Source organism: Canis lupus, chromosome 6 (assembly GCF_011100685.1).
Source record: "Canis lupus familiaris isolate Mischka breed German Shepherd chromosome 6, alternate assembly UU_Cfam_GSD_1.0, whole genome shotgun sequence".
Taxonomy (NCBI): domain Eukaryota; kingdom Metazoa; phylum Chordata; class Mammalia; order Carnivora; family Canidae; genus Canis; species Canis lupus.
In genome coordinates, this window is record NC_049227.1 from 720,101 (window position 1) to 738,972 (window position 18,872).

The 18,872-nt window shown below is 40.9% G+C and overlaps 1 protein-coding gene across 3 annotated transcripts in view; it reads left to right on the plus strand.

Annotated features, from left to right (window-relative positions):
• Window positions 1–363: 363 nt before the first annotated feature.
• CRCP (CGRP receptor component) overlaps window positions 364–18,872 on the plus strand; it is a 35,592-nt gene continuing 17,083 nt past the window's right edge. The window contains exons 1-4 of one of the 3 annotated variants that reach the window (XM_038538991.1): window positions 364–506; window positions 10,186–10,222; window positions 11,363–11,503; window positions 13,642–13,736. In XM_038538991.1, coding sequence (XP_038394919.1) covers window positions 499–506; window positions 10,186–10,222; window positions 11,363–11,503; window positions 13,642–13,736 — 281 coding nt within the window. In that variant the 5' untranslated portion in view covers window positions 364–498. Of the gene's footprint in view, window positions 507–9,363; window positions 9,448–10,185; window positions 10,223–11,362; window positions 11,504–13,641; window positions 13,737–18,872 lie in introns of all 3 variants that reach the window. The other 2 variants (XM_038538992.1, XM_038538993.1) reach the window with 2 other exon arrangements.

Here is an 18,872-nt window from a genome sequence, read left to right on the forward strand (position 1 = left end):
GCGCAGACGTGTACTCCCCGCCGACCTTTCAGGCTCGGAACGCAGGCGCAGCCAACACCCAGACCCGGAACCGAGCCGCCTCCCCGACTTCTGGGGTTCGCACGCCACTCAGGCCTGCTAACCCCATAGTCTCTCTGTTTATGCTTTGTATCACCTAGACCCGAAGACGGAGCCAAGCCCTGCCCGCCCCGCTTTAACAGCCCTAAGCGCGGCAAAGCGCAGCGCACGGAGCGGCCCACCCCGGCGGAGGCCCCCCGGCTCCCGGCGTGCAGCGCGGCGATCCCGGCGTGCCCGGCGTCGATCCCGGCGTGCCCCGCGGCGATCCCGGCGTGCCCGGCGTCGATCCCGGCGTGCCCCGCGGCGATCCCGGCGTGCCCCGCGCTGCGCGGACTCGGCGGCGGGCTGCGCACCGCTGGCCCAGGAAGCCGCGTCGGCTGCGGCGGCGTGGTACGAGGCTGCGGGAGTGCTGGCGGCCGGAGGCGACGACGCGGGGTCGACATGGAAGTGTAAGTCGTCCGCGGCGCGTTCCTGGCTTTGCGTAGACGCACACGGCTGGGGACGGCTGGGCCGAGGGGACGGGGCACGGGGGCACGGGGCGGCACCTTACACAGGCTTGGGGGACAGGCTTGGGGCGGGACGCGGGGAAGAAGGGGACCCTCGCTCTGCTCGCTCGAGACCTTCGTCCCTACTCCCGCCCAGTGCCTGCGGCCCGGGGCCCAATGCGACGAGACCTGGCGGCCTTGCGGTGTGCCTGCTCCCCCCACCCTCATCTCCTAGCGTGCCCTGGGTCGCCGTGGGGACGTCACCCGGCGTCCCAGCGGGGACCTCGAAAGTGTTAAGCCCCGAGTCTGCCCTGGAATTACTTGCAGAAGAGATGGATACGTGCTGGGGTAGAGCTTGGCCTACCTTGGGGAAGAGGTGCTGTCCGAGTTTGTTGAGCAGTTCGCCTTGCTAGGGCAGGGCCAGGTTTTCTGGGAAGAAGGAGGTGCTTGAGGCGGGACGGGGACCGCAGAAACAGAAACAGCCCGTGTCTGTGATGTTTGCTTAGTACCACGTGCGGATGGAACTTTTTCAGCTGCTCCGCGTGTGGGTTGTTTTTTTTTTTTTTTTTAAGATTTTTTTATTTATGATAGAGAGAGAGAGAGAGAGAGGCAGAGACACAGGAGGAGGGAGAAGCAGGCTCCATGCACCGGGAGCCCGACGTGGGATTCGATCCGGGGTCTCCAGGATCACACCCTGGGCAGAAGGCGGCGCTAAACTGCTGAGCCACCCAGGGATCCCCCGCGTGTGGGTTTTATGTAGCCGACGTTAACTTGCAGGCGTACCTGTATTGTGTTCTCATCGACGTTGGTTACTCACATTTTCTTTTGTGTTCTCTTGCCTCTTTAATGGTCTGTTATTTTTCAGATTTTAAAGACACACAATGTATATATATGTAACTGAAACGAAAACATCATGAAACAATACTTTTACTATATTGTAAAATATAGTGTATTGCAGTATACTCATATTGTCTCTTATTAAAAAAGAATGCTGACCCACTAAATTATTTTGTAGTCCATTAATGGGGTTTAATCCACGACTTTAAAAACATTTAGATGTATTTATTACTCTAGCCCAAGCTGTTATTATTACCCATTTTTCCTCTTTACAAAAGCATTTCCTATCATTATACGATTCTGCTTTAATTTATACATCTTAAAAACTCCCTTGTCCCCACACTCATGTCCACTTACTGCTCCATTTCTGCTTCCTCTCACAACAAAACTGCTTGGAAGTGTTGTTTATCCCCTCAGTCTCAATCATTCTGTTGGGCTTTCATCCTCACTTGCTCGTAGCCAAAAGGCCGAAAAGCCATAAGCTTTCATCCTCACTAGTCTACAGAAATGGATTTTTGTGATTACCTGAGCCCTCTGACTTGTCAAATTCAAAGGTTGATTTTCTGGCCTCAATGTTCTTGATCTCAGCAACAGTTGATACAGAAACTCAGGTGTCAACTCTGCTTAAAACAAAAAACTCTAGAAGGTCTTTTGGCTTTGTGACACGCTGTCTGCATTTTCCTCTACGTCAAGGACTATTTCTCAGTCTCCTTTCCTGGTTTGCCCCTCCTCTTCTCCCTTGCTTGGCTTCTAAATGTTGAGGTGTCCTAGGGCTCAGTCTTGGGACCCTTTCTGTCCACACCCTCTCCCATGGTCATTTTACCCATTTTACTGAGATATCAGTTATGCTGATAACTCCCAAAAGTGTAGCCCTTCTCTCTCATCATCCATCCAATTGCTTAGTCCAAAAATCTAGCTCTCCTTCCTTATCTCTAAATCCAGTCCATCAGCCAGTCATGTCATTTCCACCTTCAATATATTTTGTGTACAGCTATTTTTCATTATCTCCATTGCTAACTCTGTAGTCTGTCATCTCTGGTCCAAATTAAGCAGTAGCCTTTGGCTTCCACTCTGGTCCTCCCTCCATTCTGTTTCCAGTCAGCAGCTGGAATGATCTTAAAATATTAATTGGATAACTCACCCCCTGTATAAAACCCTTCATTGACTTTCTGTTCTACTAAAAGGAAATCCACATTACTTACTTGAACCTACATGATTCTATATAACCTCATCTACTCACCAACCCTCTCTCATGTTACAATTCCCACCTCCCAAACACTGGCAGTCAAGTAGTTTCTGTAATCTTCCAAGGTCTTCAGGACCTTTGCATTGCTGTTCCCTCTGCCTGGTATACTTTTCTCAGTCCTGCTCCCTCTTTATCTTTTTGATAGCTCAGGTTGAGTGTTGCTTTTCCATTTCAGTCAGTCCAAAAAGAGTCCTCCTCTTATCTCTTAGTATAATTTATTTTTCCTTTGAATAATTAAAGTTGTAATAATAGATGTATATTTACTTGTTTAGTGCCTTGTCTCCCTCTTGTCTCGCTCATGAGAAAGTTCCATGAAGGCAAGGACTGCTGTCTTTTCACCTAGTATTTAGCACTGCATTTGGCACACATTAGGAATTCAGCAGAGGGTTGTTGAAATAATATAACAATACTTCATTAATTTAACAAATTAACTAAAAATTAATATAATTGAATTAGCTAGTTTACTAATTGCTGGGCATGTAGATTTTCTGATTTTCCTAAGTAAAATTATTTGAATCAAGAGTTTTTTCTTCTGTAGCAACCTGTCCATTCTTCCAAGGAGTTGGTGACTTATTAAAGAGGGACGCCTGGGTGGCTCATTGGTTGAGATCTGCCTTTGGCTCAGGGCATGATCCCAGGGTACTGGGATCAAGTCCCACATCGGGCTTCCTGCATGGAGCCTGCTTCTCCCTCTGCCTATGTCTCTGCCTCTCTCTGTGTCTCTTGTGAATAAATAAATAAAATCTTTTTTAAAAAATCAAGAATTTTGCTGCTAGCAGTTTATGGGAAAGTGAGCTTTCTTTAGGAATGTCATTTGAGAGTGGAAGGACCCCTGGAATGGAAAGGTCTGGAGGCCTAACTTCTAGTTCCTTACTGGCCTCCAAAATGAGATGTGATCCTTGGCAGTGTGGTCCTGAGGATCTTCAGCAGAACCCTGTTTCTCTGAGAGGACAAACAATGCTCTTTCAGGCATTCCTAGGACCTGGGAGGAGGAAGCATGAAAGGAAAACTTCTTTTGAGTTTTTACTGCTTTTTTTCTTCAGTCACTGAGTAAATACCTGTTGAGTGAATAATACATATACAAATATACTAGAAATTTTTTAAAGGTGAGGAATATTTATACTTCATTTCATTAAGTGATAGAATTTTAAAAAATAACTTTTTGACTGTCATTTGGAAATTTTCCTCAGGCAAAAGGATACAAGATATAGGAAAATTAGGTATTTGTTTACATATAAGGTATTTGCTATTTGGCTAACTTTGTCTAATGTTTTAGGATTATTTATATACCTGGAAAGCTTTCATTCACTCTTTTCTTTTAAAATTTTTTATTTATTTATTTTAGAGAGATTATGTGCATATGCAAGCAGAGGGGAAGGGTTGAAAGAGGAGAGAATCTCCAGCATACTCCATGCTGAACTCGGAGCCTGGCATGGAGTTCAGTCCCAGGATTTTGAGATTATGACCTGAGCTGAAACCAGGAGTCAGATGCTTACCTGACTGGGCCCCCCATGCACCCCTGTGTTTTACTCTTTTATTTATTTTTAAGATTTTATTTATTCGTGAGAGAGGCAGAGACATAAGCAGAGGGAGAAGCAGGCTCCCTGCGGGGAGCCTGATGCAGGACTCGATCCCAGGACCCTGGGATCACACCCTGAACCAAAGGCAGATGCTCAACCACTGAGCCACCCAGGCATCCCTACTCTTTAATTCTTGAACTTAAGATACATAATTAGGGAGAAAGGATTATTTATGTTCTGTATCATTTTATTGAAATCTTGTCAGAATTTCCTTCATTTTACAGCGAGAAATACTAGGATTTAAAGTTAGCTAATAGGTCCTATAAACAGTTGGGTAACAGGACTGGAGAGAGGATACTTGTTTGCTAGCTCCTAGGAGAATGCTACAGATTACGTTTATTGACTTTGAAATCTGCCCAGTTTTCTTGTACTGGAGTTTATTAGTTTTGCAGAACATGACTTGAATCAATAATATAGGTTGAACATAGAATTTGAGCAGTTCTGTTCGTCATTGCACACGTAAGCTAATTGTGTTGCAATTAAAAGGTGCTGTTTGCATGTGTATATGTGTTTCTAAAGAAAATCAGCCAGTAGATCATTTTGTTCTGTTTATTCAGAATTCAGTTTTCCAAAGTAGTTGTTTACATCCATTAAATTGACTCAGCAAGTTGAGCAAAATTCACAGGTTGTATTTCAAATAGCAAGTCAACTTCAGTCAATTCATTACTTAAGGAAATTAAGTGACTGTCTACGTGTAAATATAGATTTAAACATCTTTTTTTTTTTTAAGATTTTATTTATTCATGAGAGAGAGAGAGAGGCAGAGGCACAGGCAGAGGGAGAAGCAGGCTTCATGCAGGGAGCCCGACGTGGGACTCGATCCCAGGTCTCCAGGATCATGCCCTGGGCCGAAGGTGACACTAAACCGCTGAGCCACCGGGGCTACCCAAGATTTAAACATCTTTAAACATCACTTGGAATATTTGCTTTAAACACCTGTAATTGGGGGGATCCCTGGGTGGCGCAGCGGTTTGGCGCCTGCCTTTGGCCCAGGGCGCGATCCTGGAGACCCGGGATCGAATCCCACGTCGGGCTCCCAGTGCATGGAGCCTGCTTCTCTCTCTGCCTGTGTCTCTGCCTCTCTCTCTCTCTCTCTCTCTCTCTCTCTCTCTGTATGACTATCATAAATTTAAAAAAAAATTAAAAAAAAAAAAACACACCTGTAATTGGGGATCCCTGGGTGGTGCAGCAGTTTAGCGCCTGCCTTTGGCCCAGGGCGTGATCCTGGAGACCCAGGATCGAATCCCACGTTGGGCTCCCTGCATGGAGCCTGCTTCTCCCTCTGCCTGTGTCTCTGCCTCTCTGTCTCTCTCTCTCTGTGTGACTATCATAAATTAAAAAAAAAAACAAAAAAAACCCTGTAATTAAAATCGGTACTATTCTGAGTCCTATAGGAGAATATGAAGATCTGTGTAGGTAGACAGTTTGTAGAAGTTTAAATGCTTGTGAATGTGTTACATGATACCGAAGTGCAAACTATATATAGAGCAGACAATTCCTGCTCAGTAGGAACAACAGCTTATAAATATGTAATTGACAGATTATACTCATGCTAAAGAAAAACACTGAAGGAAATTGTACTTTATGTCTTCAATTATAAGTTATTCAGATGTCTTATTTTAACCTTATGGAATTCTTTAGTTTTACATTTCCATTTTTCTCAACTTTTTATTTATTTTAATATTTTTAAGATTTATTTTTATTCATTTATGATAGACATAGAGAGAGGCAGAGGGAGAAGCAGGCTCCATGCCAGGAACCCGACGCGGGACTCGATCCCGGGACTCCAGGATCACGCCCTGGGCCAAAGGCAGGCGCAAAACTGCTAAGCCACCCAGGGATCCCCTTTCTCAACTTTTTATTTTTTATTTTTTGTTTTTATTTTTATTTTTTTAAAGATTTTATTTATTATTCATAGAGACAGAGAGAGATCAACTTTTTAACTTGAAAAATTACAAACCTTTAGAACAGCTGCAAAAAGAGCACAAGTTCCTTTATACCCTCTAGTTAGAGTCACCATTTGTTAACATTTTGATATGCTTGCCTCATCTTAAACATGTATACATCCTCTCTCCATACACTATTGAATCATTTCATTTCAGAGTTGTAGATACCATGTCATTTTACCTAGTCTTAAAAATATATTCTATTTAACTGCAATACCATTGTCACACCCAGAGAATTTAGCAATGAGGTACCAATATTATTAAAATACAAAATTTCTCCAATTGAAGTGTCGTTTTTGCTAGATTTTTTTTAACCACTGATTCAGGATCCATCCAAGAATCATACATTTTTAGTCCTACAACTTTTATTGTCATAGTTCTTTATCTCTTTTACTCAGATTCCTAGCCTGTTTTTTGACATTGACATTGTTGCAAATGACATTGATAGTTGAAGAATCTAAACTTTGATTTGTCTGGTTATATCCTCCTGGCTAGATTCAAATTAGACATTCTTTAATAGGATTGCTCTAAGGGATGTGTCTTACTGCATCACATCATCATCAGTGCTGTTAAATGAGATCACTTGATTAAGTTGGTGCCTGTGCAATCTTACCATATCCTATTCCCAGCAACCTGTGACTTAGTGGTGGTTATAGTAGGATAAAAGCTGTCTTAAAAATGTTTCTCCATATGCACAGTTCATTTAGAAACTGAAATGAGCATAGTTCATTTCATAAAAGGTAGATCTTATTTCTATTGACATTTTATTAAATAAAGGAAAGTCTGGCATATTTTGGGACTTATTCCATTAGTATTTACTGAGTAAAAAAACAAAACAAAAAAAAACAAAACTATCCTATAAAAGAATAAACCAGCTTCTGCCAGCCAGAATCTGCAAGATGTGATACTTGTTTAAGCATCCATTGTTCTCCTGGACCCAAAACACAGGTTCAGTAAACCCAAAGTGTTTCATCTTTGTATATTGCTTCTAGTAAAGATAGATGATGCTCTTTGGATTCTTGCATTAACAGTATTGGCTTGGGCAGTGGGGCAATAACTTGGAATAGCCAAGGACAAATTTTCCCAAGGCATAGAGTATTCTCCATGACAGATCTGGAAATGAAGTTGTAACAATGGCACCTGGGATGGATCTCTTAGCTTTGAGGGAAAATAACATTTGTATTATTTTTCCAGTCTGCTCAGGGAAGGGATCTCTTAGTTACATTGTATTTTAGGGCACACAGGGAGTTTTAACTCAATTTTAAGCAAAGATAGGAAGAAGCCTTGTGGACTGACTTCCTAATTAAGTAGGCAAAGATGACATGTGGTTTGATTTGTCCTTTTCAATTTTAAATGAACCATATCATATACAGTAATTATACTAATTATGCATTGTCCTTCCTGTGTTAGCTTCCTTTTAAATATGATGTTCCCTGACCTGTATGCAATTGTGGTTATTTGGGCAAAGCAACACTTGTGAAATCCTAGCTATTTGTTGAATGTCTAATAGCATTTGGTAAGCTTCACATGTTGATTTGATTAGAGTGCTGACATCACTGTGCTGCAGACCAAAGGCCTAGGTCAGATCCTTGTGTTAACCACTTGCTTTTTTTTGCTTTATTGATTGCTTAGGAAAGTCACCCATGTATTTGGCCCATGTTTTTGAAATTTTGTGTCAGCATCTTCATCATATAGTCCTGCTCCTGGTTTAGGAACATACAGTAGTCTTATTACACATTGTGTCAAGTCCAGAGGGCTTCCTAAATTTTTGGAAATCTGCATTACCACTTTCCATTTGTCCAATCTAGTCTCATTTTTCACAGTTCCGTAGTTATCTTCTGCTTCAGTGAGGCTTCTTACTGTGTGACTCTAAGCAAATTTTTAAATCTCTGAGCCTCAGTTTTATCATTTATAAAGACGAAATCATAATAGTTCCTACTTCACAGGGTTTTTTTTTTTTTTTTTAAGATTTTATTTATTTATTCATGAGAGAGAGAGAGCGAGAGAGACAGGCAGAGACGTAGGTAGAGGGAGAAGTAGACTCCATGCAGGGAGCCCAATGCGGGACTCGATCCCGGGACTCGAGGATCGCGCCCTGGGCCAAAGGCAGGCGCCAAACCACTGAGCCACCCAGGAATCCCCCACAGGGTTTTTTTTAATGAGAATTCAGTGAGGTGGTATCTTTAATGAATAATGGCCTCCTCCATTAAGGTAGATCTTAATAAGTACCAAGAACAATGCTACACTTAAAATTTGTTGTCTTGTTTCATCCTCATAACAGCTTTATGAGGTAGGAAGAAGTTATGGTAATAACACAGATAGTAATAATAAATGGTGTTTATTGAGTACTTACTGTGTTCTAGTACTTTACATCTTTTAGTTTGATCCTGTAAATATGGGACGCCTGGGTGGCTCAGTGGTTGAGTGTCTGCCTTCGGTTCAGGGCATGATCCTGGGGCCCCGGGATCGAGTTCCACATTGGGCTCCTTGCGTGGAGCCTGCTTCTCCTTCTGCCTATGTCTCTGCCTCTCTGTGTGTGTCTTTCATGAATAAATAAGTAAAATCTTTTTTAAAAATCCTGTAAGTAATCTTAGATCTTACTTTGTCATTTTATGGATGAGGAAATTTAAGAGCAGAAAGGCTAAGTAACTTGCCTAAATTCACAGAGCCCTAATGTTTGGTGGAGCTGGGTTGAGAATCCAGGCTACATGTCTAGGTGCTGTTTTATCCCCATTTTTTGTTTTGAATGGAGAAGCTTAGGGGGGCTTAATAAACTCACCAGGACTCCTGTACCTTATAAGTGGCAGAGCTAGAATATGAACCCAGATTTGTCTGATTTCATAACTCTTAATTATCACACTATACTGCTCTATTAAAAATACTTATGTAGTATTGTAGAGGGGCTTGATTATACTTTATTTTTTTTTTTTTTTTTTTTTTTTTTAATTTTTTTTTTTTTTTTTTAAATTTATTTGTGATAGTCACAGAGAGAGAGAGAGAATGAGGCAGAGACACAGGCAGAGGGAGAAGCAGGCTCCATGCACCGGGAGCCTGACGTGGGATTCGATCCCGGGTCTCCAGGATCGCCCCCTGGGCCAAAGGCAGGCGCCAAACCACTGCGCCACCCAGGGATCCCTTGATTATACTTTAATACAAGTCACATTGCTATGCTCACTCATACATGAAAGATGACATTTTTGCCTTCATTGCAGGGGTACCACGTTTTGACCGCTGCTTGACACGTGAACTTTATCTGTTGAATTGATATAGAAGATGAACACCTTTGTGGATATCTAGTAGGATTCCTGATGTTGCTGGAATTCCCTGTTGTGGTCTTAATGATCCCATTTCTGGTGATTTAGCAGGATGACTTGCCTGCCCAAGATGTTAATAACTGATGGGAGGCAGATAGTACTGGGGCAAGGACATGGCTGTGGGATAAGACTGCACTGTTTCTCCAGTTAATTCTAGCACCCTCGCTGTTTAGTGACACCCCTTCCTTACCGTCTGGTTTTGCCCCATGTTCTTCCTGTAAGTAACTTCTCCCAGATGACTGACCTGACTTCTGCCTATCTAGACTAAGGATGAGTATATAGTATTTTGTTCACCTACTTAGTAATGAATGTGTGATATACTATGGCTGTGAAGAGGGAAGGTTGCTCTGAAATTGTCTGTTGCCAGCTAAACAAATAGGACTTAGGACATTTCTCAGTTTTAGGTTGTAGTCCCTAAATTCCTGAACTTGTTTTTTTTGTGTGTTTTGTTTTGTTTTAAGATTTTACTTATTCATGAGAGACACAGAGAGGGGCAGAGACTTAGGCAGAGGGAGAAGCAGGCTCCATGCAGGGAGCCCAATGTAGGACTCAATTCTGGGACTCCAGGATCATGACCTGAGCCGAAGGCAGGCACTTAACCCCTGAGCCACCCAGATGTCCCTTGTTTACTGAATCTTGATACGGGAAGTATTTTACAGATATTTAATTTCAACAAAGGAATGGGAGCCCAGACTGATGAATATTTCCTTTATTTTGCAGGAAGGATGCCAATTCTGCGCTGCTCAGTAACTATGAGGTAAATAGCTTTGAAGTAAACTATTGGATTTTCCTCTCTGATAGTTTGCCCTTTGCTTCTGAAGATTATTGAATTAATTTTAGTTAAAATGACTGAATTCATTGGATTTTCCACTTTAAAATAGGACAGATGACACCATCTGGTGGACTTTGGAATTATAAGCTTGGTAAATTATACATAGTAATTCAGGAAAGCTGGGAAGACTTTAGTTTATAGTAGGCAATCTTCCCCAAATCCTAGATATTTTAGATCTTCATTTGATATTCCTTCATGGGATAGAAACATGTGTTTTGGAACTGTTTCTTTCTTTTTTTTAAATTTTTTTAAGATTTATTTATTTATTCATGAGAGAGAGACAGAGACACAGAGGGAGAAGCCGGCTCCTCGCAGGGAACTTGATATGGGACTCGATCCTGGGACGGGGATCACTCCCCGAGCCAAAGGCAGATGCTCAACCACTGAGCCAACCAGATGTCCCTCTTGTTTCTTATCTTATGGAAGAGCTTTCAGCTTTTCACTGTTCAGTATGATGTTAGCTGAGGACTTATCATATATGGCCTTTACACATTGAGGTATGTTCCCTCTAAACCCAGTTTGTTGAGAGTTTTTATCATAAATGGGTGTTGAATTTTGGAAAATTCTGTCTGCCTCTATTGAGATGATCATATTTTAGGAAGATTTACTTTCAAATACTCAATATATGGGAATGACTGGGTTGCTCAGTGGTTGAGCATCTGCCTTTGGCTCAGGGAGTGATCTTGGCATCCTGGGATCAAGTCCTGCATTGGGATCCCCATGGGGAGCCTGCTTCTCCCTCTGCCTATGTCTCTGTGTCTCTCATGAATAAATAAATAAAATCTTTAAAAAAAACCCTCAATATATGTTTGAGATCAGGGGAGATATATTGATAAGGAAACATTTGAAATATTTTCAGTAAACTAATGGATTTGGATTATCAACTTAGATAAAAAGAATTTTTAAAATGTCAGCTGCATCTCAGACTAATATTTGCTCTAATGCAAGAGTAAGGGAGAGGGTTTGTGAAAGAAAAGAGGTACTATACTAGTTATCCTTCAAAATCATTGACCTTGAAAAAGATTTATCAAATTTATTCATAAAAATATTTTATTACTTCCTTAGGTGTTCCAGTTACTGACTGATCTGAAAGAGCAAAGGAAAGAAAGTGGAAAGAACAAACACAGTTCTGGGCAACAGAACTTGAATACTATCACCTATGAAGTAAGCCTATGCTACTGGAGAGGCTACCCAACTACCACTGAGGTTGGCTTATTCTGCAGATGACTAGCCACCAAATCATGACTACCTCTTACTTGATTTGAGTGGTTTTACTGTAACCCAGTTTTTATTCTGTTTATACAAGTGGAGGGAGTTTATCCAATGGTGAGGGTTAGCTAATGTTAAAGTTAGAAGGAATAGTCAAAAGACTGCCCTGAATTCTAACACTTTCCCCTTCTCTTAGTTTTCCCTGATGTTACCGTCTCCCATAAACATGGCACAATTATCAAAACTAAGCAATTACAGAAAGAGTTTATTCAGATTTTCTCAGTTTCTATGCCCTTTTTCTGTTCAAGGGTACAGGGTGTTTTATTCAGTTACCATGGCTGGCTCCTTAATATCCTCTTATCTCTAGCAGGTCTTTAGGCTTTTCTCATCTTCCATGCATTACCTTGACACTTCTGAAGAGTAATAGTCAAGTATTTTGTAGAATGTCCCTCAGTTTTGGTTGTTTTGTTTTGTTTTGTTTTAATGTTTTCTCATGACCAGACTGAAGTTAGGCTTTTGGGAAGGAATGCTACAGAAAGGATGTATCCTTGTCATTGTGTAGTACAGGGTATATGATATCAGTGTCTTACTGATGCTGTTCACTCTGATTACTTGCTTAAGGTGGTATCTGGCCTCTCTGCTGTAAAGTTACTGGTTTTCCACTTCCACTTTGTATTAGTTAGAAAGGAATTGTCAAGTCCAGTCCATTCAAAGGACTCCTTCATCTCCTGAAGGAAGGATATCAAAAAATCTGAGGACTTTTTAAAAAAATTTTATTTATTCATGAGAGAGGCAGAGACAAAGGCAGAGGGAGAAGCAAGCTCCCTGGGATCCCTGGGTGGCGCCAGCGGTTTGGCGCCTGCCTTTGGCCCAGGGCGCGATCCTGGAGACCCGGGATCGAATCCCACGTCGGGCTCCCGGTGCATGGAGCCTGCTTCTCCCTCTGCCTGTGTCTCTGCCTCTCTCTCTCTCTCTCTCTCTCTCTCTCTCTGTGTGTGACTATCATAAATAATAAATAAAAAAATAAAAAATAAAAATAAAAAAAAAAGAAGCAAGCTCCCTGCAGGGAGCCTGATGTAGAACTCAATCCCAAGACCCCAGGATCACGACCTGTGCCAAAGGCAGACATTCAACCACACTGAGCCACCCGGGTACCCCTGAGGACATATATTAAAACCATCACCCAAGAATCAATCAATCAGTCCATCACAGTAATTAATAGATATTTTGGGGAAGATGCTTTGAGGCTATGCATAATATATTCTACTTAAAGCTTTTGCCCATTAATTTTAGTACTCATTAGTATGTCTTTCCTGCAGTAATTATTACTGTGGTTCAGTTGCCTAAGATTGATTGATTTCCCTCATTCCTTCCACATTCTTCTGTAAGAAAACACTTGATCCTTCTCATCCTTTTATTTATTTACTTATATCCATATGGACTTGTGACTATTCTTTGGGTTCCCTGTCTTTTAAAAAATTGTCTGAAATATAACACAATTGTCAGCTTGAGTGTTTTTTTTAAGATCAGAAAAGCTTGGGATCCCTGGGTGGCGCAGCGGTTTAGCGCCTGCCTTTGGCCCAGGGCGCGATCCTGGAGACCCGGGATCGGATCCCATGTCGGGCTCCCGGTGCATGGAGCCTGCTTCTCCCTCTGCCTATGTCTCTGCCTCTCTCTCTCTCTCTCTCTCTCTGTGTGTGTGTGTGTGTGTGTGTGTGTGTGAGACTATCATAAATAAATAAAAACTTTAAAAAAAAAGAAAAAAAGATCAGAAAAGCTTGCTTTTTTTTTTTTTTTTTTTAAGATTTTATTTATTATTCATGAGAGACAGAGAGAGAGAGGCAGGGATATAGGCAGAGGGAGAAACAGGCTCCATGCAGAGAGCCTGATGTGGGGCTCAGTTCCATGACCCTGAGATCATGGCCTGAGCTGGAATCAAGAGTCAGATGCTCAACTGACTGAGCCACCCAGACACCCCTTTATAGATTTTGAAATAAAATTTTAGAATACTAAAAAAAAAAAAAAAAAAAAAAAAAAAAATTTTAGAATACTAAGTTATAGCCATTGTCTTCCCTTTTTCTCATTCAAGTTTTGTTTATCTTATGCTTGTTTTTTCTTTTTTTTGGGGGGGGTAGACATTAAAATATATATCAAAAACACCATGCAGGCACCAGACTCCTGAGATTGTCAGAGAATTTCTCACAGCAATGAAAAGCCACAAGTTGACCAAGTAAGTAAAAATTATTTTTTTAATTTTTAATTTAAATTCAGTGTAGTTAATGTACAGTGTATTATTAGTTTCAGGGGCAGAATTCAGTGATTCATCAGTTGCATATAATACCCAGTGCTCATTACATCATGTGCTCTCCTTAATGCCCATCACCCAGTCACCCCATCTCCCTACCCACCTTCCCTCCAATCACTCTCCATTTGTTTTCTAGAGTTAAGAGTCTGTTACCATCTGCTTCCCCCTCTGTTTTTATCTTTATTTTTCCTTCCCTTGCCCTTATGTTCATCTGTTTTGTTTCTTAAATTCCACACAAGAGTGAAATCATATGATTTATGTCACTTAGCATTAGCATAATACCCTCTAGTTCCATCCATGTCGTTGCACATGGCAAGATTTCATTCCTTTTGATGGCTGTGTAATACTCCTGTATGTGTGTGTGTGTGTGTACACAGATCTTTATCCATTCATCTGTCAGTGGACATCTGGGCTCTTTCCATATTTTGGCTATCATGGACTGCTATAAACGGGGATGAATGTGCCCCTTTAAATCACTGTAGTAAAAATTATTTTTAGTCAGAAAAATATGTGACACATAATGAAAATGACACTATATGAAAACCATCCTCAGGAGTGCTATGTTTCTATTTAGTTGAATTTTGAATTATAATTGACACACAGTGCTCTTTTAAAGTAGGATCATGGTATCGTGGACAAGAGAACTGAGACTCAGACATGAGGATCCTCCTAGAGCCAGAAACAGAATTTAATGGGGTTTTTCTTTTTTTAAGATTTTATTTATTTATTCATGAGAGACACACACAGAGAGAGGCAGAGACATAGAGAGAGAAGCAGGCTCCTCGCAGAGAGCCCGATGTGGGACACGATCTCTGGACCCGGGATCATGCCCTGCTGAAGCAGACACTCAACTGCTGAGCCACCCAGGCATTCCTAATGGGATTTTTAAATCTCAAAATCTCTTTTTTTTGTTTTGTTTTGTTTTGTTTTAGTCCTAGTTCTCTGACCTACCCCATAACCATTTACAGCATGAGTGCCAAATTTGCTGAAAATGGGGTTCATAAACTAAAGTGTTTTTATAAAGTTGGCTAGTTAAGTCATTTGACATTTGTGTTTACTTGGGGCAAAAATGGCTTGATAATACTGTTTTCTCTTTTAGAGCTCGATTACTTTTCCTAGTGATTTTCTTGAAAAAGTTAAGATTGTAGGAATTAAAAACATCATTAATAATTAGAGGGACACCTGGGTGGCTCAGTCAGTTAAGTGTCTGCCTTTGGTTCAGGTCATAATCCCAGGGTCCTGGCATCGAGCCCCACTGAGCAGGGAGTCTGCTTCTCCCTCTGCCCTTCCCCCTGCTTGTGTGCTCTCTATCTCTGTCAAATAAATAAATAAAATCTTAAAAAAAAAAAAAAAAGAATTAGATTAAGAGTTTACATAAGAACAGCACTGGCTCTCTTTTAGAATTAATACCAGAAAAAAAATAGAATTAATACCAGAGCTGATAAATCCCAAAAGCTTCAGTCATTCATTCAGGATAATTAATAATTTTCTTTTGAAGGAAACATTGGTGTTATTTCAGACACAGAACTGATACACTATGAGTAAACTAAGTGTACTTCTCTTGCCTCTCTTGTCCAGATGAACTCTGAAGGCAAACATCTTTCAAATGTGTGTTTACATATGTGTGTACATATATATATATATATATACACTTTATATTTTTTACTTGTGGTAAATTTTATCTTAACCACTTCTAAGTGTATAATTCATTAGTGTTAAATATATTCACATGCTGTACAACTAATACCCAGAAGTGTTTAATCTGGCAAAACTGAAACTAGCAATTAAACCAATCCCATTTCCCCCTCATCCCAGCCCCTGACAGCCACCATTCTATTTTCTGTTTGTATGAATTTGACTACTCAATCTCCTGATTGGTGACATCACAACCTGAGCCAAAATTAAGAGTCAGATGCTTGGAACTCCTGGGTGGCTCAGTGGTTGGGCGTCTGCCTTTGGCTCAGGGTGTGATCCCGCAGTCCCAGGATCAGGTCCCACATCCGGCTCCTTGCATGGAGCCTGCTTCTCCCTCTGCCTGTGTCTCTGCCTCTCTCCATATGTGTGTGTCTCATGAATAAATAAATAAAATCTTAAAAAAAAAAAGATGCTTAATTGACTGAACCACCCATGCACCCCTCATTGTGGTTAATAATGAGCATTTTTTTGTTCTTATTTCTTTATCTTCTTGGATGGAGTGTCTTTAAATATTTTGCCTACTAATTTTTTTGCAACTTTTTTTTACATTTTTAAATTTAAATTTGATTTGCCTTTGCCTATTTTTTTTTTTTTTTTGCATAATTTTAAGAATTCTTTGTATATTCTGGATGTAAGTCCTTGGTTTAGTATGTAATTTGTAGATGTTTTTTCTCCAGTTTGTGGTTTGTTTTTTCATTCTCTTTTTTTAAGATTTTTATTTATTTGAGGGGGTGGGGGAGAGGGAGAAATAGACTCCTCACTGAGCAGGAAGCCCAGCGCTGGGCTCTTTCCCAGGACCCCAAGATCATGACCTGAGACCTGAGCTAAAGGCAGACGCCCAACCACTAAACCACCCGCTTGCCACTGTCTTCATTCTCTTAACACTTTCTCAGAGCAGAAGGTTTTAATGGAGTCAAATTTATCTTTTCTTTTTTCTCTTATGCATCCTGCCTTTGACCCTTTGTGTAAAGATTCGGCCATATCCAAAGTTAATAAAGATTTTTCTCGTATATTTTCTTCTAGAAATAATCCATTTAGAGTTGATTTTGAAGGTATGTTGTGAGATATGGGTTGAGATTCAGCATGTGTATAGATTTCAAAGTGTTTCAGTACCATTTGTTGAAAAGACCATCCTCTCTTTCTTGAATTGCCTTTGCAGTTTTATAAGAAATCTGTTGATTCTGTTACTTCATTCTACATTCTGTTCCTTTGATCAGTGTGTCTTTTTCTCCCTGTACTACATTGTCTTGATCACTGCGGCTTTGTAGTAGGTGTGAAATCAAATTGTGTAAGTTCTTCAACTTTGTTCTTTTTCAAAATTGTTTTGACTTTTCCAGTTCCTTTTGCCTTTTTATATACATTATTAAAAAGATTTATTTATTTATTTATTTTAGAGAGCAAGAGTGAGCAGGGGCACAGGAAGAGGAGAGGGAGAGAAAGACTTTCCAGCAGACTCTGTTTAGCAAGGAGCCTGATGATGGGACTCAGTCCCACAACCCTGAGATTATGACCTGAGCCGAAACAAAGAGTCACATGCCTTTTTTTTTTTTTTTAAGATTTTATTTATTTTTTCATGAGAGACACAGAGTGAGAGAGGCAGAGACCTAGTCAGAGGGAGTAGCAGCCTCCCCACAAGGAGCCCGACACGGGACTCGATTCTGGATCCTGGGATCAGGACCTGAGCCAAAGGCAACGCCTGATCACTGAGCCATCCAGGCGTCCCAGGAGTCTGATGCTTAACTGACTGAGCCACCCAGGCACCCTTTATTATAAATTTTTTTTTTTTAATTTTTATTTATTCATGATAGGCACACAGTGAGAGAGAGAGGCAGAGACACAGGCAGAGGGAGAAGCAGGCTCCATGCACCGGGAGCCTGACGTGGGATTCGATCCCGGATCTCCAGGATCGCGCCCTGGGCCAAAGGCAGGCGCCAAACCGCTGCGCCACCCAGGGATCCCTATTATAAATTTTTTAATCAGCATCTAGAACAGATCCTGCCATTTGGGATTTTACTACATCTATAGATCAGTTTTTGGGGAGAATGGATACCTTATCAATATCAAATCTTCCGATCCATGAAAACAGTGTATCTCTCCACTTCGTTAGGACTTTAATTTCTTTTATCACTATTTTTGTAGATCAGCCTGCAGCTTCTGCATGATTTATTGATTTATTCTTGTTATGCCCAAGATTGCGAATCCGAGAAACCACAAGGAGCTGACACCGATGCAAACACACGAGGGTTTATTTACAAGCTCGAGCTTGGGTCCAAGTATACCCGATACAGCGGAGCAGGGACTTGGACCCCCAAGGGGGTTACAGCTGGGGTTTTTTTGGGCTGGTCTAGGAGATCTTCAGAAGGGGTGGAGGAATTTTTTCCATTCCAATATGGGGGAAAGGGTCGGGGAGTTTCTTAAGATCTGATACGGGATTCTCTGCCGAGGGCATTCTGAGCTTTATTGTCTTTCCGATACGGGATTCCCTGCCTAGGACATTCTGCAGTTTTTCCTATAAAGTTCAGCTCTTATTCCCAGGGGCCTAAGATGGCTGTACTTGTGCTAATGCTAAACTTGAGGTGGAATGGCCTTAATTTTTCTCAGCCTCCACAATTCTATAAATTTAATAAATTTTGGTGCTATTGTAAAAAAATACTTTTTTTAGTATGTTCCTTATGATTTTTCTTTGAAGACAATCATGGTATTTGTGAATACAGATGTTAAATTTTTTTTCGAATCTTTTTACCTTTATTTCTTTTCCCTGTCCCATGCTCTGGCTAGGACTATGATGTTTGATATATGATGTTCAGTTGGAGTGGTAGGAGCAGATGTCATTACCTTGTTCCTGATGTTAGGGGAAGGCTTTCAGTTAATTTACCAGTAAGTATGTTAGCTTAAGTTTTTCATGGATGATTCTTACAGGTTAGGAAGTTTAGTTTGCTGAGATTTTTATCATGCCTGGATGTTATTCCTCTGGTCTGTCTTATACTGTAGCTTCTAGCCACATGCAGCTGTTGATCATTTGAAATGTGACTTGTACTAAGGAGGAATTACATTTTTAATTTTACTTAAACTAAATTTAAGTGTTGGTAGCCATATGTAGTCAGTGGCTGGCATTTTGGGCAGTACCATTTTATAATACCTCCACTAATTGATTTCATCTCACAGCCATAGGCAAAATTCAGCGGCCTTTACAAGTCCTTTGCTGAATGATTCTGCTGTTTGGTATACTGAATTTATCCTGGGAGAAAAGTGGAAAGGCCTTCCTCCAATTTAGCATTTCCACTTATGCCACCTCTGATCAGAAGCTGCAGTCAGTGATTAAAGAGAGCACAGACCTTTTGGAGCACAGGTTCTTTTTTGCCCTCC